The 23133-nt window shown below is 42.1% G+C and overlaps 1 protein-coding gene across 1 annotated transcript in view; it reads right to left on the reverse strand.

The window, feature by feature from the left end:
- Positions 1 to 21354, reverse strand: part of ryr3 (ryanodine receptor 3) — a 106223-nt gene extending 84869 nt beyond the window's left edge. Inside the window, exons 1-3 of the mRNA XM_070926354.1 lie at positions 21307 to 21354; positions 6591 to 6710; positions 1112 to 1216 (exon numbers count right to left, since the gene is read on the reverse strand). Coding sequence (XP_070782455.1) covers positions 1112 to 1216; positions 6591 to 6710; positions 21307 to 21354 — 273 coding nt within the window. The remainder of the gene's footprint in view (positions 1 to 1111; positions 1217 to 6590; positions 6711 to 21306) is intronic.
- Positions 21355 to 23133: the final 1779 nt, after the last annotated feature.

Genomic DNA, 23133 nt, shown 5'->3' on the forward strand with positions numbered 1-23133 from the left:
TACTTTCTCAAATTGTGCTACCTTCTGTCTCCAATCAAAACAATCAAAACACTTGCTCCTCTCTGCCGAGAGCAAAAGTCCATCATACATTTTGAAAAGACTGTACTTCGAAAGAAAAGCCCCCCCATACAGGAGGGGATTCAGCTGATGTTGCAAAGCATTTTTTTCTCACAGACAGAAACGGTCAAACTTTTTGTTGTCAATATGTCTTTATGTGCTGATATTTATTTTTGTTTTTGGCAGTTTAGTTCATTTGGATTGTAACTTTAAAGTACTCAAAACTTTTAGTACAGGGTATATTTATAAAGTGACAAGTTGATATTTAAGGCAAACAATGACGTTAAGCGTTGAAGTTAAGTAACTGCTAAGGTCATGTTCTTTAAATGTCTGCATTCAAAATTAGGTTCAAGACACATGCACGTGTACATCACATGTACTTTTCTCCATGTGGGGAAATGGAACATCCAGCATTACCATTAACAGGTACTTGCTAGTTAATGTCAGCGTCACATTTCGGTAGATGTTACAATTAAATGTCAATTTCCGAGTTGTGCTCGATCTGTATTTGATTTCCCAATCTAACATTAAAAAGAGGTTTGCAGTGCTGCTTCCCTCCGTCCTTTGCTTCTATTCCTGAAAAATCTGACAGCATTTGAATGCCTCATTTGGGAACAACAGCAAAAGCATCATGGAGCATCAAAAATGCCTGATGTATTTCCAATCAGGCCAGTACCCTGTCTTTGAACTGAGGATCCTGCTCTAAGCAGATTTAGTGCATTTGTATTTCCAGTACTGTGACTGCCAGCGAGGGATTTCTTTTCAAGTTGACTCAATAAAATACCCCTTTAGCTAAATTGTGTTAACTGGAAGGCAGTTCTGTTTCACTCATCTTAGTACATATAAAAAGTGATATTTCAGAAATAGTAAGACTTCTAACTGAAAGTTATACTGTAAAAAGAAAAAACCTCAAGGGTATTTTGAGCTGCTGGTAGACTACAGATTGATTTGTGTACGTGAGTGTGCATGTATGTGTTTGTGTATGCGAGTGTTGAGTGTGTCTGTGTGCATGAGACATAGAGAGCGGTGTGGGGTATCAGTGGGAAGTACTCACCCCTTCAGTGTTCTGCCCAGTGTTAGCCAGCATCTCCTGCAGGGCCCGCACTGACAGGGACTGCTCCAACACAAAGCTACAAATACACAGGTCCGGAGGAACATACTGCAGGATGGAAGGAGAGAAAGACAAGGAAGGAAGGAAGGAAAGAGGGAGAGATGGTGGGAAGGAGGGGAGAATGAAGGGATGGAGGGGAAGATACATTAGCTGGAGAGGCAATGACAAGGTGTTTTTGAACAAAAGCAGGCTCCTCTCCTGGGGACAAAAACAATGTGCCAGGGGTTTGTTCTCCTTGACTCTGTTTTTTTCCCTTTTTAATGTTACCTGTATAACCTCGAAGGATACGCTGCTGAACGTGACAGTGGCAGATTGCCAGACTCGACATAACAAACACTCGAGGCAAACTTGTTGTACGCATCCCTCAAAATGTTAGACTAAATAACTCAGAGCTAAAGAGTAGTAGAAATGTATCATTTCATCAACATTTATGACTAACATTGTAGGAGGTGACGTGTGTAGTATCCAAAGCAGTAAAGTAAAGTAGCTCCACACTGAGGCGTCTTATGACACAGTAAATTAATATATATTTAAGCATTTTTGGAAACAACTTTCTCCATAAAATGTGCCAGCTGACAGTATGGACAACTAGACATCGTCTTAAAATGTTATTTTGGTGCCTATATACTGTATATGCAAAGAAAGGAAACTGAATCGACTTAGTGACAATAGGCAGTATTGTAAAATGGTGTTGATTCATTTAAACACACGCACACACACATATACATTTTATCTACATGCTCCCATTCACGAAATATTCCCACAGCAGTAATTGGTTACGAAATTAATTGCAGGCCCCGATCTGAGACCAGAGACCAGCTGAAATTATTGAATAGCTCAGTGAGGAATGGTACTCATAAATAATTCTTATGACTTGCAACTTCTTTTCCATCCTGGTGTGTTGCTAACGAGTGGTTGGGGACTATGAGGAGGGCTGTCAAAAGGTGTGCAGCCCGCGGCTGCAATGACCAGTAATTAGTTTGGGCCTTTTTCCTCAGCACATGGTGTTGTTTGGCTCTCCTCTATAATAGGCTTCAGATCTGACTACCACGCTCAGCAAACTGTTTAAGTTTGTCTTTAAACTTTCAATGCTGCTAGGATTCAATACACGTAGCAATAACTGATGATCATAAATTATTCAGTGATCAGAGATTGTCCACAACAAGGGGGTGTGTGTTACTGGGATGAAGAAAACTGAATAATAATTCAACAAGCAAATGCAAAGCGAGGACAGTGAAGAATCAAAATGAGGCTTATGAGATTACATGATGCCAGTTCAGAGGCAGACCTGGGCACCTGTTCGTTACTTGCATCTGCTTGTCGAATTCTGAAAAATTGATTTGCTTTCTTACGTGCTAGATGGCACTGTTGATTAACATTACACTGCCTACATGACATGTAAACAACAACAACACGTAAACAGACAAATTAGCCCACACCCTCATATCAGTTCACATCCCTGACACCCTTGAACGATCCCAATATTATTTAGTGCATGCTTACTGTTTATCTCTATTTCATAAACAATAGCCAGCGTCGCATAACACGCACTGCTGCCCATCTCTCCCCAACGCAGGAGAGGATAAGGAGTAACTGAAGGTGTTGGGTGCCTGCCCCGAGTTCAGTAACACAATCGGCTGACCCTTGACCTCTGCACTGAAGTGGGAAATGTGAGCAGAGGGGAGGGCTGCTGGGTGATAATGAGGATGGCGCTGCTCTGTAACTCAACAACAACAACACAAACATGCATGGGAATCTCCAACACTACTGTGTGCGCGCGCGCGCATGTGTCCACTTCTGTGAGCTGCAACCAATAGCCTGAACCCAAGTATTGTTCACTTAGACATTCATAATTTAGCTGCATTTACACCCAGACAAGATGTTTCCAGTGACAAAAAAAAATCCAAGAAATATAATGGAGAGAGACTTATAAAAGGTTAGCTGCCCCCAAAATCTACACCACAAACCTTCAGCTGAATATTTACTTTGGCCTGCAAGGGGAGGCAACATTACATGACGCAGCTACACCTGTGGTGTCATACGACCTTCCACAGTGATAATTCTCAACCTGCTGCAGACCTTACTCCTCTAATGAATTATTCACCTCTAATTTTCCAATTATCATACTTCTTCCAGGGTTGGGCAGACATACTGAACATTCTCCCTTGTCTGGAAATAGAAGACACTTTCTCAGTGACCTTTAGAACGCCACATTTCTTCTTCAAACTCTACAGGGGGCTTGGTTCAACACGATAATGCAAGCTGTAAAAAAACAGGTAAAATGATCCTTTAGAAGATCAAACAGTATTATTTGAGGATCTAGAGTATTACATCATGCAGGCTATTCGAAAGAGATCAGATACGTTGAAATAAAATTAATTATTCCATCTCCTCAAGGTTGTCTACTGTTGTAAATTCCATTAACTTCCTCTTGTTCCCTAACAAAGGCATGTAAGCTGAAAGAGTCCATTTTAAAATGTGAAATAGAACTATGTCACATTAAAAGGATAAGTCCGGTGTTATTCTATATTTCTGTTATTGTCAACAAATCAATGAAGAGACCAAATCCAATAATGAACTGATCTTACTAACAAGTAGCTTCTGTGTAGCCTCCATTGTTGTTAAATGAAAATTAAATTAAAAAAAGACATCAAGAAGCCACCCTGCTGCACTGAGTAACATGTTCCTTCATTATGATGAATATGGGCACCGCAGTGTATTTTCAGTTAGTCCCACATACACCATCCTGAAAATACTCTACTAGTACACCAAGTGTGTATTATATCATGATTTAAAAGTAGTCCCCAACAAATGCACTTTTTGCTCCAGTCGCTAAAAACTACAGAGCCCAGCTTTTTTTTTTTATATAAAAATGAAAGTATATAATATATATATATTCATGATCCGTTTTTAAAGATTTACATCTTCTGGAGGAACAAACAGGCTTCTGAAGCCACAGACAGTCTTTCTTTCAGTTTGGGGAAGTTAGAAAGTATTGAGAGACGAACCAACACAGTGATGGTTTTTGGTCTTTCCGTGGGATTTGTTGACAGTAAATAGAATACAAAATATCACCAGCCTTATCCTTTAATACAATCAAAACTTCAGTTATGATAACAAGGGCATGCGCTAAATTAATCAATGCAGTAATTAGCAAATGCATCTGTGTGTGCTATATATGTATATCAATTTGTTTTTTAACATGAACTTCACATATTAAAATGTGATATTAAATGATTTTAGGAGTTCACTTAATTCCAAGATGGTATTTTGCCTCCTGAATATTCAAATGTATGAATGAATGATTATTGAAATGGCCCAAGCTTAACAATATGCCATGGTAGAATATATGTGGAGCAACGTCATATTTAAAACACTGCCTCAGAACTCCTCTTTAATTGGACCTAACGACTCCCCGCTTTACTCCAGCCTTATTTCTCACTACCAGCAGCGGCGGGCAGCCAGGCTTCGTCTGGGAAATGAGGTGTCAACACCTGAGATCAGCCAGCAGATGACAGCCCCTCCCCTCGTGCCAAACCACAGCCGTCACTCTCGACACACATTTCACACCCAAGGAAGCCCGAAGCATTGTCACTGGTACCAAGGTGAGGGGGGGGGGGGGGGGGTGAGAGGCGTTTGTGATGGGCTGCCTAGAGCTCTGCAGAGGTGAGTGAGGAGAAATAAGCCCTCACGTCCCCAAATTACATTCAAAAATGTGATTGCTCAGTGGGCCAATTAAAATCAGGCTTTACTTGATATGCACGAGTCATTAAAGCGTCTCAACCTTGCGTTGGAGAGTTCTATCTCACACGCAAAGTGACGCCAAAAATAAAACGGTAAGAGCACCATCAGTATACACATGAGCTGCATTGTCCATCCCACGCACATCTGCATCACTGACTGACAACCAACTTGCTCTCCTCGTTGAAGCGTTTCACAAACATCACTGGAAATGTTGTGACTAGCGATGCACATAATGATATTCAACAATTATGTTCCTATTAAGAAGCATATTCTCCAGCGCCAACACAATCTGCTTCATTTCATTTTTTTTGAAGACCACACAGTTCATCTTGTCAAAAAGAAGATTAATGAGACGAGTAACAGAGTACCGACAGCTCTGTTGTGTTGCAACAACACCACAGGCAGCAAAATGCTACATTTTCATCACACAGTCACGAAGAGAAACGTCGCTCCTCTTAACAGCAAAAGTGGTCAAAACCATCCGCTATATGTCATATTTGTTGTTGTTGTTTGTCAGCTCGGGCCCCGTGACCAACTACTGGGACGCACCGGTGCAGAAACAAACAAACGTGATCCATAACTGGCCCCATGAACACTGTGTCAGTTGTGTTTGTTGGGGTTCTGGCCAAGTTGGATGCACACAGCCGGGAACTGAACCCATTTTGAGATTGTTTTCATCTAAGTAGTCGCACTTTGCACCATAGGGCCTGAGCAGAATCTGCACTTCCTAATTCATCCCCGTTATTTGACAGGAAAGCTCATCTCAATAAGAGCAGGTGGGAGAGACAGAGAGGATGAACGGACGGGTTTCAGTGAGAGATCACGAGTGTCTTTTTGATTTACACTCTATCAGGGAGGGAAAGTGCCAAGGAACAAAACTGGACTGCAGACTGTTTTTGGATGCAACATTATTTTGTGCATCTATTTAACTATGCAGGAGAAACATTTTTTCAAAGAGGCGGATGCGTCCCAATTTGTTCACGGATCCAATTACTGCAAGATGCAATTCTTCTTCTTCGAGACGGGACACAAACATGAGATAAGCCGACTAATGCAGCTTTTCTGTTGTCAAATGTAATCAGAATTAAAATCGTCCTCCAGTCTCGTCTCATGTCTCGTTTTCACTAAATTAAATGTCTGAATATTCATGTCTGAGCCAGTTTCAAGAAGTTGAGTAAGCTGCACTCAGTTAATTACATTTCAGGAATGTCTCTGCTGAATATTAGATTCAGTAAATCCTCAGTCTGTCATTTCACCAACAGAAAGCAGTTTTCCTCTATGAACCTGCTGAGTGTCCACTAACACAGTGATTTCCAGGGGGGGTACTTGAACCCCATGGGGTTGCCAGGGTGCACATGGGAAGATTGTGGAGTAGCTCAAATAATGTGGAAAAAATAATACTTACTCACTCACAATTTGATTTACAAAAAGATATAGCCTACACATGTAGAGTCCTGTAATAAAAAAATTAAAAACATCAAAAAAATCTATTCATTTTCGGCTTGAAAGACAGTGGTCAGAACTAGCAAACATCTCCAGAGTACTTCCCCAGCTTAAAAGGTCATTAGCTGCCATAGCTGCCTGTCTCATGCCGATCTGCCACTGACTTGCCATTTCTTCAAATGATCTACAGCAGTCTTCCAATGTCAGTTTAAACAAAGCTGCGTGCCATCCTCACCTTAGCTTCAGATGTGGATTCCAGGTAACACAGACGGTTTCCGAGCCCCTCTGCGGCCAGGCAGAACTTGCGATGCTCCTTCTGGATGTTGGCCACGCACTGGAGCACCACCTCGTCATCCTGCCAGAGAAGAGAGGAGCATTAAAGCCAAAAGTGTTTGACAGCGACCTATCCAAAGTAAACAAGATGAGACAAGAAAATAATCTATATTGGCTCAGGTTTGTTGCTTCTCAGGCCACCACCCTCACTTGGAATCAAAATATACTACGGTTAAGGATTTTAAACTGACACCCAGATATGCGCCTTTGACTTATGGAGGTCACTGCTGCTCATGAAACTTAGATAAACCCTTCGATTTTGTGTTATGGGGTTCGGGGCTGACAAAGCCTCAAAATCAATTCACCTTTTATTGTAAATACGCCCAGAGGAGCAAGATCCATCACACTAAATGACAATAATAAAAACGAGAATATTAAGGGAAGCATTTTTATATAGCAATACAAAAAAAAGGGGCATTTTTCCATATATATTTGTCATGTTTTGGTAAAGTAAAATAGAGAGGTCATTTTCAATTGAATGAGACTCTTTGTGAAATCAGATCAAGAGGAGACGTGAGGAAATATCTTGTTGTCAAATTAGAACAGACGACCATTTCAGCGGCAGAGAAGGAAATAACAAAAACTATATCAATCAATAGCGGTAACAGCAAAGCAGCGCTGAGTAGTATCATTTCTAAACCTTTTACTTTTGGTATCTCTGTGGGAGAGCGGAAACCTTGATTCAATCACTGTAACCAATAAATGAACATCTGTATCTGTCAGGGTCGAGAGGGTCGGCCTCTATTTGGCAACACACACACACACACACACACACACACACACACACATACACACAGATATTGATTTGTTTGTGTACTGCATGTGTGTGTGTGTGTGTGTGTGTGTGTGTGCATGTCTCCTGCCAGCTCACGTCCCACACTAATCTGAGCGGATGGTTGCCATGGTTCTGGCTCCCACCTCCTTCACAGCAGTATTAATTCAATAGGTTTAGATACAGGCTGCACAGCACCCACAGACTCATGAGGCGAGATAACAGACCCTGACAACATTTCAAAACAATGGCGCACTTTACTGTGATCACAAAGTAAAAGTCGTTGCATAGTCAGACTCTTCAGTTTTTGAATGCACCCCATTACACCGTCAGACGTTTTTCCTGCATTAGAAAGCGTTCACCATCTCCTGCGTCCCCGACAATGAACGAGAAAATTGTGTTTTGTAATTTGTAATTTCACACGGGTGTACAGATGGAAATGAAATGGAGAGAAGAAAGAGGTCTTCAGAAACAGTTTTCTGGGGATTAGGACAGATTTTTCTCTTCCTTCAGCAGATGTAAAAAATTCAAACGGACATTGTAGGAGGCCTAAAGTCAATCTCTTTGTTTCATATTTAGGGTGAGATGTTCCATTATGTGTTGGCGTCTTTCTGGTGTATTCATGTGGGAGGTGTTCACAATCAAAAAAGGTACAGACTGGACTGTCTTCTCCCTTAACAGTAACACACTTTGAATTCATTAACAAAGCAGTATGAAGCCGTTCTTGTTCAATCTTCGACGACAAATGATTCGTTTTGTTGATCAAGTCTTTTATTTGAACAGTAAAATGCGATAAACAACAGCTCACTGTACAGATGAAGTCATTTCTGCTCCAGAGATGTGATCAATATCATCCCAAGTATGGTGGTGATTTAGACGGCAGCTAATTAGAAAGGATCCAACTAAAAGGCAACGTACCATTGGGATTGATCAACAACCTTATTAGAGACCTTATTATACTTTTGGTCAGTTTATGTTGCGGGGCAATAAAAAATCTATCTTCAAGCACTTTTAATGGGTCAAGTGAAGCACAGTAGAGTTAAATGTCACAGTGAAGTGAATTGAGGGGCCGAGCTGGCACAGCAGTCCATACCAGCAGCGTTTTAAATACCCCACGACTCGTCTTTGGGCTTCAGGGAGGCGATCACTGATAGCAGAAAGCATCAGTGTTGGCTCTGAATCACTGCTGCGGCTTTCCGGGTAGCTGTGTGATGGAGGAAACACAGCTTGTTGTTTCAGGCCACAGATAGGGAAACTCAATATGGCCACGGGATGACCGAAGACTTGTCACCTCTTTAAAATCGAGTAAATACGCCTCTTTCTTTTCAGCTGTTTGGAATTCTGGTGGCCTTATGAAACCAGCAGGGTCTGGCATGTGTACGTAGCATGCCCTTTTTCAAAGGCTCATGAAACGGCTAACAGGTGATTTTTAGTGCCAAATTGTTATATAAATTTATAATTTCATGAAATGTTTTATTTGTCGGTATGGAAAATGAGCCACTAAAAACCAGGCGACGCTACATATTCATGCATACTTGAATTTGATTGACAACCACGCTGAAAGGCTCAAGATGCACCAAAATTGATTATTGCTCACTTTGATGGCGCAGCTTCAGAAGCAGCAGTGGTTACAGGGTTGCACTGGGATCAAAACGCAACATTGACTGGATGCCATCCAATCATCTGAGCGGTGTGAGGCAATGGGAGGAAGAGCAGAATGGATGATAATGCCAACATCATTCTAAATAAATACGTATATGGGAGGGTTTAATGTCAAGAATGGATGCATAGTGGCATTCTCTCATAAAAATCCAATTGCAATGATCAGATCTCAACAACTAATGAAACAGTGTACCCACAGCTGAGATACTTTCCTAAGACACTTTCTGTCACTCTCTGCACCCCTGACTTGATCCCAAGCCAGAGAATCCGGTGAATCTGAGGCAAAGTGATCCTCGTGGCAGCAGTGTGACCATCTGCTAGACAGCTAAAGAGCAGCATCAGTACTATGTATAGGGCTCTGGCCTGCAGCGGGAGGAGGCAAGTGAGGGGTTGGGTGGCTGCTTTACCCAGCTTCCAAGTGTAGAGCGGGAACTTGACCCTGCCCTCTCCCAACCCGACCCCACTCGTCCTCGCTACCCCTCTGGACCCTGCAGGTCCGACACTTCTCCGCTCTGGCAGACAAAAGAGTGTTTGTCACTTCTGTTGAATGACCACTGGCACTGTTGGATGTGTCTCCGCTCTTCAACACACCCTCAACATTTCTCCCCTCTTCTCTTGCTTTCCTTTTTTTTTTTTCACCTCTTCCTCTTCTTCTTCTTTGTCCACTAAGCAGCCAGCCTCTGTGTGCCTTAACAGACAGCGACAGGTGTGTGTGTGTGTGTGTGTGTTTGTGTGTGCGTGCGCGGCCCTATGCCTCCACCAACCGAAACCCGAGAGCTACAGATGCTCCGGCGTGCCAAATAAACTCCCACAACTCACCCGGCGCTGCCACCAATGTGAACTTGAGAAAAGGTGAATCTGTTCAATCCCTCAGCGCTGCTATTTTGACACACATGCTTTGCACATGCTCAGTGGAGATCAACAGGCAGACGCAGAGAGGGGGGGAAAAAAAGGCAGACGGGGGTTAAAAACTGAAGGGAATGAAGAAACTTCCAGCACGTTTGTCTCCTTGTTCACACTGTCTCGGTGTGTAGTCTGTCTAAACGGCTCCGACTGCTCAGGAGTCGCGTTTCTCCTAAATGTCAGGCAGGGCGATAAGTACAGGTTGAGCTTCGTGTTTTAGAGAAGCTTAGCTAACAACATGGAGAGCAAAGGAGATACAGTGTAGATGTGTGAGAACTACAACTCGATGAGTCAGATAAGGGCCGATGTTGGTGCCTATCGGAGCGGCGAGATTCAAATGTTAGCTTCCGATATGAAATGCAAGAATCTTCACAGAGCCCTGTGTCCCAAAATTATGAAATCAACTTTTGGGATTCGAGGCTGTGCAAGTATCACAGCTAACACAGGTCTAAAGAATCTCTGCACTCATGAGTGATCTGCCGACCATGAGCTCCCGACTGTAAATAATGAAGTTATTATTCACAGTGTTCCAACACTTGTGTTCAGTTTTTTTTAAAGCCGTGTAGAGCCGCAGGAAATGGAAGAAATAGTGAGAGTGTGGGGGGAAAAAAAATGATTAAAGGCAGCGGAGAAGCTGACAAAGTGCAGTGACAGTGAAAAATAAAACTTGAAGCCGAAACAGAAACAGATGTAAACAGAAAAGGAGTGAGAGAGGGGGACGGGGCAAGTGGCTTTTTAGCAAATTTGACATTTTAGCTCTACAGCTCCACAGTATATCTGGTTCATGAGCCAAACTCCAGATAGTCAATACACTGAGCTACACTGGTTGCACCTGCAGCTACGTCATACATGTCGAACAGAAACAAGGGACGCAAGCGATCTCTTTCTTTATATGTCGGGTAAATTTGGTGACGACGTCTCGCTGGTTCTGTAATCAAGATTAGCTCAATAATCTCTGAAGTTAAACAGACGGTCCAGTTATGTCCAAATCTTTTCAAAAGACAAATTAACAACTTTGTGTCAACGTTACTGTAACTTCCTTTGAGAGGTTTGTCCAGATCAGTGTTTATGGATGTGGAAAGCTGGAAATCTCCCGCCACTGTTATCATGAGTCAAACATGTGTTTGTCTTCGGAGAAAGAGAGAGATAAACGAAGAGGGATCAAGAGTAGGGGACGGACAGAGAGAGAGAGAGATGATGTCTTTTCACTTCAAAGTTTGAACTTCCACAGAAGCCTGCATCACTCCAATAACGCTTCATCTACTCTGTTCTGTGTTTGAGCAGCATGCCGTTTAGTCTCTCACCCTGTCTCTTCAGCTTCTAGAGGTTTCTGTGGAGTTCCATGTAGTCCCTTACTGCTCCCGCCCTCTTGACATGTTTCGGTCACCCTTTGTGGTTTGACCGGTGACTCTTGCTATAGCTCCTTCAGTTTCTCTTCCCTCTGGCGCTTCCTGCGTCCTTAGCCAAGTTTGATTTATGTCTAGCTTTCGTTTTTATGACAAACACATTTTGTTTTTTACAAGATAGATTTAGTAAAAGTTGGCAGATGTCTACTTGCCTCTATAAAAACTCAAATTCTGACAAATACCAAGACAAATGACCTCCTTGCACTGATTTGATAGCTTGTTCAAGGACAGACTTGCCAGTCATTAGACTATTTAGTAAACTGGGAGCACGGCGCCAGTCTTGTCTATGTCTATGTCTTAAAATGTTATCTGTAAAAACATTATCTTTCACTGCCATTTATAGAAAATGATTTAGCATTCACATCATAGTTATACCAATATGTACAGTTTGTTATTTGTTATAATATTTGTCCTGTTTTCATCTACAGTTATTGCCATGGAAGTATTTCAAACATCAAACAGAGAATCAGAGAATCCTCAAAGACATTTATTTTAAAAAAGTGTCTTCAATACAAACTTAAAGACTACAAATCTTCCTGAGCTCAGGGGTTACACACAGATTAGTGACTGAAGATGCATTCAAACATTATGCTATCACTGTCACACATCATGTGCATGCAGAATGTGTGTGTGTGTGTGTGTGTGTGTGTGTGTGTCTGAGACAACAGCATGGGTCAAAATGAATAATGCGCCGCACATCCGAGCTCTATATTAAAAAAAAAAAATGAAATAAAATTCCGTAGTCAAGCAAGTTTTGCCCCACAGTACACTGCCATGGATCACAGACTCCAAGATTTATATGGTGTTCCTACAACAAATTGGATTTTCTCAGCGTAGTTTATATGCATATTGCTTTAGAGCAGCTTCAAATAATAGAAGCCCCCATGCGTGCAAGGCCGAGGCGTCCACCTCCAGCAGAGGTGCTGAGAAATGGGGCGGCCTCCGGTCAGGGACGAAGCTGGAGCCTCTCTAAAGTCCATCATCCTGTCTGATGAGACCGAGTGGACACAGGCAAGTGTGTGTGTGTGTGTGTGTGTGTGTGTGGCTGTGAGGTGAAAAACAGACAGAGGGAGAGGTGAAGACATTCACCTGAAGCCAACTTAAGCTTTCTTTTCTCCCAGCTCCTGACCCAGGCTGACAGTTGTTTTTACCCTCCCTCCTGTCAGCTCTCCGTGTGTCACATTTGACGCAAACTTTAGACGATTTGAGCTCTAATGCTACAAAATCCTCAGAAGACAGCTACGTGATAAGGCAAGCACTTTCTCTTCGGGAACAGATTTCACAGAGGTCAATATTTTTATTCCTCAGACAGACAGAATAGCTGTGGGTCAATAGAGGACGTGACACGAGATAAATTCAATGAGCATTTAAGTGTTTCGCAATACATCAGTAGCAGTCTGTGTTGAGGTAACACCCCCCCCACACACACACACACACACCCCACACCCCCTACAAGGGCTGGAAATGGTTTCCAGATCCATCAAGCTAAAAAATGTCATCTCTAGACTGCAGCTGCCACGGTTAGATGCACACAGCAAATAGAAAACGGTGTTGGTGGGCTTACTGAAAAACTGAAGATGAGTGAATTATCAGCAACATGACAAATGTAATCATGTTTTCCTGAAGTGAAACACCCTTAAGTCCTATCTTGTCAGAAAATAAGTTAAATGGGATCAGTAATTCAGTAATTCAAACAATGGATGATTTCTTGGTGGCAGTCATTAAAATTTGCGTTGGGAAGTGATTGAGTGCTTGACCCCCCCCCCCCCCCCCTTATAATTACTATGAGGTGCCCTTGAGCAAGACACATAGCACCCAGCTGCACCAGCAGAGCTCTTCAGTGACGACATAGCAAGGCGTTCCTGTAAAAGAGTTTTCATGCTCAGCAAACTTAAAGCCCCTGAAAAAAAAAATTAAAGCGTCTATATTTGATATTCTTATAATAATATTTGAGTCAATGTCAAAGGGGTCACTCGTTCTGATGAAACGCAAGAGAATTATCACCTGAATCTGCAGCTCCCCTCAGCTTTATGGCAGATTTCAGCTCATTTGTTTAGATGTCCGGCTCGCAAACCTCTACAACATTAAGTATTAACAAACTAAATAAGCAGCTATCTAAGTTTTAGAGAAAAACATTTGTAGGCAGAATTTATTAAGAGTGTAAAAGTCAAAAACTCAATTAATCAAACTGTCATTAGATTCCAATTCAAATGTTGCTAGACTCCGATTGGTACAGAGAAGTAAGTGACATCACCTCTTTCCAGCAGAGCCCCGCCCACTTCACACTAGCAAAATGAGCTCATAGAGAAAATATAGAAATACAGAAATGTCTCACGTGAAACAACCGAGACTGTTCAAACTTTGGCAGAAAATAGGGTGTTCATCCAGGATCCTACGATACACAATTATAAGCTGATTGAGAAAATACATTTAAAGGTGCATTAATAAAGGCTACAAAACAATGCTAACTGGTCTTTAGAAGAAAACCATTAGAGGTGACAACAAACTGAACCGTGTCGACATTAAATGAAAATGAACCGAGTGACCTAAGGGACACTCAAAACGGTAAGAGGCTCACCGTCTGCACTTTTTTCAGTCCTCGGTTGATTAATGAAGGTAATTATTTGGGTTGAGAATCCACTCACGCTGCTGCTGCTGCTGCTGCTGCTGCTCCTACTGGGCTTCTACTGCTAACTCTGCCTGGGCCACCACATACAACATACTGCACAGTCATTCCTGCTGAAACTCAAATATCAATGCAAGTTTAATGAATTTGTACTTTCGGTTATGGTTTGAAACTTGATGCATGCAGTGTGAAATGATCATGCTGAGTAAGTGCATTTAGAGCCAATCATTTAAACGAGGTATTGATTTTGACTGTATACTGTTTGCTGATTAAAATCAGTCGCATTCTTTCGATTTGCGAGACAACGAAAACAGGCCACGGCCAAAAATACTTCATAGGCCAAGTAGAAAAGTATTTAATAGTATGTAACTAATATACTTAACATTGCAGGCTAATACATTATTCTACAGTGAATGAGTTTTAACATACTGATGTGGAGTATTTTAGGAATGAAGGCCTGCAGGTCAAGACAAACCTGAGGCCACACACTAGCTGAAATGACAAAGAGCCTTGTCTCACCACTTTCATAATTTATGGGTACTTCATAAGCTTTACAACACCAGTCCAAGGTTGAAGACAGACATAGAATAATGCAAAGATAAGACAGCCTTTTCTTCTGGAAAACAGAAGAGCACTGAATGCCATAGACCAAGAGCAGTCAGAGATGAATAAAAACCTTCACCTTTAATAACAATATTTTATGTTGTTCTGATTCAGTTTCAACTTCATGTTGATTTGGGGCTAGGAGCGCATCCCGCATGAAATATTCAAACAAATAATGTCAGAAATGTCGACTTAAATGATCAATTATTCTGTTATTGAACTAAATAGGGCCACCCCAGTCAAACCCCTCACACCTCATTTACAAATTAAAAGTATGAAGGAGTGCTAGTGACGTAAGGTCCTGCCACCTTTTACATCAAGGTTGCGTAAAGGCCTCGCTGTCCTTCAGTTCTGATGACTGGAGAGAGCCGGAGCTGCCAAAGAACGCACTGCTGCTTTGCCATCACAGACCGCTCAAATCAATACTGAGGAAATCCTTCCCATTCAATAGCTGAGGGAGGTTCACCCGAGGCCGCGACGCTGCCTCGCTCTCTTTCTCTCTTTCCAACTCTCATTGAAAAGACAAACTTTGCAAGGGCATCAACTAGTGCAATAAAGTAAATGCGGCGTACTGTACTGGAATGTTGACTCTGAGACGGTATAGATCAGTCCATAGTGCTCCTTACTTTCCATTATTCCAGGACGTGTCTGCACAAAATCAGCCTAGTTGAGCTATCTGAGCTCAATTTCCAACAATCTCAATTCATTTGTACATTTATAGTACGCAGTATAACTTCCACAGAAAATATTCTCCTCAGACTTGTTGATATGAAACTATTTTTAATAGGTTTTTGGAGACATGCAGTGCCGCCAAGGTGATATTTATTTAATAATTCACACTGAACATTATCACCATAAACGTCACCGTTATTGGATCTCATGTGATGCAATCAAAAGCCAACACTGACAATGACTCTTCCCCTTCTCCCGCCCCATGGGCACAACACGTTACTTTAATCCAAAGTCTCCACATCTACCTCAATGCTTCCACATTAATGTACATTTTGCACATTGCACATATTCTTTCTGACATTTTAACGTTCCTTGGTCAATATTTTACAAACTCCACCCACTCAAACACTGTAAAGCTCTTTTCATTTTAAAAAAAGACATTTTTCATATTTTAATTGTAAATTTTTCTATTTTATGTTTATGACTTTGACTTGTTTTTCCTTTTTCTTTTCTAAATAGATCTTGTGTTTTAAGCCAACATGGACGAAAAATCCTAAAGTACTCAGGAAAAAAAAATTGTTGTCAACATGACAACTGGGAAAACTGTCAGCAGATGAATGTCATGTGATACGATCAAAAGCCCAAGAACAGCTACAAAATGGACCTTGAGGTGAGGTAGTTTTGTTTTTTTTCCCCTCTAAAATATTATCTGGTGGAAACTAAACAGGCAAAAAAAAAAATCTAATGCACTAAATTAGCAGGGAATGGTACTGCAAATTTGTAGCAAACATAATTTGTAGGGGACAGGAGATAGATTATCATTATCAAACCATTAGGCTCTTTTGGTTTATTGTCTCACCAGTTTCAACTCACTGTCGTATTTCATTACACGCTGCCTCCAGACAATCTGACACCAATAAAACATATTGCCATAGAAACTCTTTGAACTTATTTGCAAGATATTTATTAGCTGGGACAGTTCATATTAAGATAGGTCGGACACTGTAAAGTTTGTATTTACCCCTCTTCATTTGCACTGACACCTGACCCCACTCTCGTCATACCTTGACTACTCTTCAACCAATTACATCACAGAAGCTCAACCAATCCCACCATCATCACAACATTCATCAGACTCTTCATCCCTTGGCATTGGTTTCAGATCCAAAACCTGCAGGATGTTCCCTTTAAACTGTTTGATCAAAACTTCTCACGACCGTTCAGCTACAGATCAATACCCCCCCCCCCCCCCCCCCCCCCCCCAAATGTGACTCCAATCTTCTCTGGCCATCTATGCATTTTACAATCATTGGACGCACTGTATGTGATTAACAATGGTGCCACCTGTTAAACCTTCAGTAATAAACCCGGAGCAAAAAAGGTTCACACCAGAACATCAAAACCTATTCAAAATGAACACCCTTGAAAACCAAGAAATCAGACCAGAAATCTTCAGATTTGTCCCACATTCATTTGCTTCATACATTTGTAGATTCAGTGCAACCACTTGCTGTGCTCCACTTGACAGCTCAGTGACACTGTCCATTACTTTGACATATTAAGCTGCATATTACTGTGTGGTATCAAGCATTTAATTTCCAAATGCTACTTTATCCCTATAAAAATGGTGTTAAAGTGTCACTGGTCTTGTGCTGCTCTGCCTCAGGCACTGCCCCTGGTGTGGTTTAGTGCCAGGGGAGCAGAGCTGTATGTGCTGTGGAAGCATCATCTTTAAAAAGGCTAAATTTAAACCCCCAGAGTCCTCGCCTTGGTATGCAGAAGGCTTCCAGAACAACATAAACTCCAAATAAGCCCAGAGGAGCGAGCTGCTGGTGGACTGCAAGCCTCGATCACCTGGTTTTTAAAAAGGTGGCTCACCTGGACAACTAAGTTCAAATTAAGCTTCCACTCTGGTCAGGTATGAACCTCATATCTCTAAAAAAGGTTCAGAAAGAAAAACAGAAATAAGCCTCAATTGACCTTTAGCTAAACCCCACTTAGTAACTGTAGCTACAGTTACAAAGCTTTTTTAAACGTAATCTGTAACCCCACAAACTAATGCACTTAGCTGATGATACACTAACTTTTGGCCTTGGAAGTAACGCTCAGTTACTATTGCAGATAGTGAGCAGGTTAGCCAGACATGCTAAAGTTTGCGGCTTACTTAAGACAAACACACCGTTTCATTTATTCCTTACACTTATGTAAGTAACTGTATATGTGTATATAACTATTATTAATCTTACAGCTAATACCATTATATAATACTCTACCCAATTAATTAAGGACTTACCAAAATTGGAAAAGCCTATACTTTTAAAAAATAAAGTCTAAATATATATGACATAGCATATATAACAACCCTGCATAAATCCTTAATGGATAATGTTTGTCAGCATGCTCTTTGGTCTATGAGATGTACATTTAGCGCGTATCTTAGCATCATAACATTGAGATCCTTAAATTAGCCCCCTGGGTTCCTGCTTAAGTAACGAGGAGAATCAGACAAATACACTGTAGGAGAAATTAAAACAAGACAGCAATGCTTTTTTTTTTAAAGAGACCTCAAAATTCCAGTATTCCAGTTCAAGTTTGTATTAGCTGGATATCGCTCTTACTTGTACCCCACACACACACACACACACACACACACCACTTCAGCGTGAGGAGAAATCCAAAGCTTGACAGACCTAGCATGCCTGGATACCGTTGCTAAGCTATGATAGGAGCAGTCATTTTTAGCTCGACCACACATCTCACTCCATCACCTGGTTACAAGGTCCTCACCTAATAATGAGGATGTACTCTAGTGTCAGAGAAGATTCATTTATGATATATGAATGTTTCTCATTTGTTAGGTACAACGTCATTATTTCACACAGCAACACCATCAATAAGGAACGACACAACAAACAAAATAGACTAAACTTCATTAAGTGTTCTTACAACAATGCAGTTAGCAGACTGAGCAAATGACTTGCAGATTTTCTGATTCCTGCATTAATTAAACGTTTGAATCTGCAGCGTCCTGTGGCGTGCGAGTCAAAGCTGAACACGGCTGATTTTTCTGACGATAAACCAAAATAAATACTATTTTGTTATCCTTTAATAATTGAAGGAACAACATTCCTGTCATTTTCATTCAGAGTTCAATCTCTGGAGAGTTCATTAGCTGTCCAAGAAAAGTCACTCAAAGAGTTTCAATTTACTGAGTTGTTTTGCCGTTTGTGTAAAAACTTTTGCATCTCCACTATCAGGACAGAGGGAAAGCTTCAGTGTGGGTCTGCACCGTTACAGAAGGGACTGCCGTCTTCATCTCGCAGTAGAGGTGTAACATTTGCTTTTCATTGCCGTTTCCTGTGACAGAGAAACTCTCATCGCTGCCAGTTTTCCCAACGTTACACATCAACAGCAAGGTGAGACTGCGTCTGTGCTGAAATTGAACCACAATGTCTGGACCTCTGTCACCACCTGACAGTCGTATCCAATAACAAGATACTTTGCACTTTCGACCATTGAAAATTCTTTGACAATTTCTTAGAAATATTTGACTTAGAAATTTTTTTTTTTTTGAAAACCCACAACAGCTGCAAAATCCACCACATTTTGTCTTGAATGGAAATAAAAATAACGCTACAAACGCAGTTGCAGTTTGACTTCCCCCCTCCACAAAAGACATGCCAGTTGTACACAGGCTTATACCATAATGTTCAACACATTGTAATGTAGTGTATTTCAATTAGCACCCTTATTTTAGGGCTTCCTGTAAGGGGGCACGTTTCTCTCACCAGAGGGGTTTGATAACAAGGCTCTGTGGAGCTCAGGGGAAGCCCCCTCCCCTCAAATCGCTGTTGTCATCAGATAACCGGGATGCCATTGTGACAGTAGAATCTGAGAGGCATGGGTCAGCATATCACTCACAAATAGTAGGAGCTGTTAAGTACAGGGTCCCGCCTGCCACTAACAACAAGCCAAGCCTTCGGGGGATTACATATAGATTAACAACACTGTACAGATCAACATCTCAAAGCCATGAGAGAGGAGGACTTCAGACACCAAAACAAAGAGAATGTCAGTTAAAAAGGACCAGCATGTTTGCAAGCTGTCATGAAGTATTACACAGTCTGTGGAAATGGTAGTATAATGTCTTCTTTGGCTCTGGAGGGAGTTTGTTTGTTTTTTTTGTTTTTTTTACACAAAGCCTGCACTCCAAGTTAGCTGTGTGCAGCTTGAAAGAAAGTTTGCCAGGCAAGAGGGTCTAATGAGAGAAGGTATCGAGTTGCATTATGGGAAATGTAGGACTAAATACTAGGTGAAAAGCTTTACCACTTTATGGAAGTGTCATACTAAATCCCTGCAGCACCCTTACAGTCAGTGTATTTCTTTCTACAGTTCCAGGCAGCCATTATTTCTATGTGGCAAGCTTTAAACTCGCTTGAGTTATGGAATCCATCACATTTAACAGGTTTCTGTTTTAGCGTGACTTTATCGTGGTCATGCCATTCAAGTATGGAATAAGTCTGCAATGCATGACCTCACTGCAACAATGCAACTTGGTGTTAACTGTGACGGAGTTCCAAGTGTGGACGTCATGTTGCACAGAAACGAATGGAAAGCAACGGTTGCCTGAGCAAATCCACATTAATAAAATCACAGCAGCATTGTTGCTTGTGATGTGACGTGCGAGTGACTTGTAGTAAATGGGCTAAAACATGCAAAACAGCTGGCTGTTACACTGAATCTCACAACATTTCTTATGTAGACAATGACAGATTTCAACCACCCAATAAAGTCTCAGTCAAAACAATGACATGAGAATAATAAGAAACGTTGTGTCTTATAAATCTATTGGGATCAGGAGTGTGTGTGTGTGTGTGGGGGGGGGGGGGGGGGGGGGGTTAGAGACATATGGCTCCTGGATTTCAATAACACTACAAATTATACCAATTACGTGATATTTGAGAAATCAGAACAAACCTCTACCTCTCCATGAAGACAATTATCTGCAGAGTTAAAACCAACGAAACAAACAAAAAACAATCAATCAAAAATCACTAGACTGAGACTGAGGGTGAAAAATAAAAGTCTTATAGGAGAAGAATGAGGCGTAAAAGCAGACACCCCTGCCGAGCATGTTGTCTGTGTCGTAACTGAGGCTCGTTGCTCTCCATGCAACACCTGGGGGGGGGGGGGGGGGGGGGTTCACAGAGCTTCACCAGGCAAGAGAAGAAGCGCCACAGATATGATTCCCACCACACCAACATACAAGCTGTCATATCATTTCCAAGGATAAGTGCTGTGCAGTAACCACACAGGGAGCAGCCTGCGTCAAACAACCAAAATAGTCATCGCAGAGGGCAACTTATAGAAAGTCTCTCTCTCTCTCTCTGTCCCTCCCCAAGGAGGAGACGGAACCCACGGAGGTAAAGCAAAACAGCGGCGACAGTGATTATTGAAAAGGCGGATTTTTGCACAAGGCGTTCCCGAGAAACAGCAGACAGATCGGAGAGAGGGTGGATGAACGGGTGGAGAACGAGAGGGCTGCGTGTGTTCTGAAATGGCAAGAGAGTGCGTGCGTGTGCGTGTGTGTGTGCATGCGTGCGTGTGTGTGTGTGTGTGAAGTCATTTTTTGCCCTTGCACCAGCAAGACGGGAGTCTCATTGAGATTCGACGTCAGGAGTCCCGTCGACAGGTGCGCCGTGGCCGCGGGGTGCAGCCCTGCAACCTGCGGCAACCCCCCCCCCCCCCCCCCCCCCTAAAAAAAAAAAAACCAATCATTTTTCATGCACAAGAAAGAACCAAAATGAACCATCTTTTACAACAACAACAACAACAACAAAAAAAAAAAACTTCCACAAAAAAATCCAAGTTGGAGCGGCTGCTTGGTTAATTGACGCGCCGCCGTGTGAAAGCGTTAATTGGCGGCGGGAAGCTGAGGTGCACGCTGTGACACGGCTCAATGATCTTTACTTACAGTTCTCAAGAACTGGATCTCATCTTCCCCTTCTCCGCCCTCAGCCATGGCTGTGAAGGAGCCTGCTCAGACTCTGGAAGCCACCACTGACTGCCGGCAGAAACGCGATGCTTGTGCCTCTCAAGCCGATATTAGCATAGAGCTCATCCACAGCCATATAGGGCAGCCCGGCCGAGCCCCCCCCCCTCTTCTCCTCCTCCTCCTCCTCTTCTCCCACCTACCTACCCCCTCATCCACCCTTCCTCCTCACTCCCCCCCCCCCCCCCCTCCTCCCTGCGCCCCGACGCCAGCAGCAGCAGCAGCAGCACTGCGGACCGGCGGAGGGACGGAGCCGGGGCACCAGAGGGCGAGCTCCCGGCGGTGGTGATGCTGCTGCCGGCTGCTGCTGCTGCTGCTGCTCCGCTGATGATGGGCGATGATGCCCAGAAACTGAAGTACGTCTACTTTTCAAATGTTTGCGTTGAAACCGCCTTTCTGTCAATTGAGTCAGCAGTTTTCAGCGGGCCCCCCGTCTGACAGTGACGCATGGTGGTCAGCAGGTGGACTTGAATGGCAGCTGTGGGGCTGAATGTAAAGTTATGAATGACTCTGTCACTCTGTTTGCACCCACAGCGCACACCTCCCTCACCCTCCCTCACCCATGCACACACAGTCTGCACACAGATGGGATTTTAGTTGAAATAGATCAAAATAGATGGTGGAAAGTACCTGAGTACATTTACTCAAGTACAGTACTTGAGTATACATTTTAGGTACTTTACTTGAGTATTTCCATTGTATGCTACTTTGTACTTTAACTCTACACAACAGTTCAGATGGAAATGTCTTCTTGCTCCGCCACATTTCTCTTTAGCTTTAGTTACTTTGAAGATTTTACCGACAAAAAACAACAATGCATCATGTTTTATGAGTTCATCGTATGTTTGAAATATATGAAACCACCTAAAATAGTTCCAATCAGCTCCACCTCAATCAACTAACAGTGAAATACTATTTACACATGAATGCAACAGTTACATTAATCCAAAAACATCATACATAATAGGAAAACGGACAGGAGCAATTTCTCTGCATTATTAATACTTTTAAAAGTACCAATGCAGCACTTTTACTTGTAGTGGAGTATCTTCACGGTCTGGTATTGCTACTTTTACTTAAGTAAAGGATCTGAATACTTCCTCCACCCCTGATGTAGAGTTTGTAGAGTTAATTGTTTGCCTGTTTGTCGCTTATTAAGCACTGGCTCGCTTAATTGCACATTTCCTTACCTATATTTGTGCACATGCTACTTCATCCTCACTTGTTTGCCAACTTTCTCAATTACTTACATACTTTGTTTGCTTTGCTTATTCATGTGAGAGAAAGCAGAGTGATAAACAGACTCTATAAACTCAGACTCAGGTGGGTTTTTTTAAGATAATCTTTATGTTTAAGTTGGCTGAAATATCTGCTTTCATTGCGCGATAGAAAAGTCTAATGTGCTCATCGGTTAGGCTGCAGTTGCATGTGTCATTTGTGATTAGCAACAAGTACTACCAGCAGCTTTTGTTAACCATAAGGCCCTGCGTTGCTGAGAAGCAGGTACATTTCTCCTGCCGTCCCACACTGACACCATTCATTTAACTTGACTCTCTAGGAGAGTTACAGTTTCCTAATTAGATCTCACAATATTAGAATCGTGTGAAAGTCATCAAGGCGTAAAATAATTCACTCACACTGGAACTCTATAAGAGTAGTCACATATAGATGCGGTGCAGATTATACACTGAAAACAACTGATCCGTCTTAATTGTATCGACCTTTAGCATCAATTTCTATACAAAGCAA

The sequence above is a fragment of the Enoplosus armatus genome, chromosome 19 (assembly GCF_043641665.1).
Source record: "Enoplosus armatus isolate fEnoArm2 chromosome 19, fEnoArm2.hap1, whole genome shotgun sequence".
Lineage (NCBI taxonomy): Eukaryota > Metazoa > Chordata > Actinopteri > Centrarchiformes > Enoplosidae > Enoplosus > Enoplosus armatus.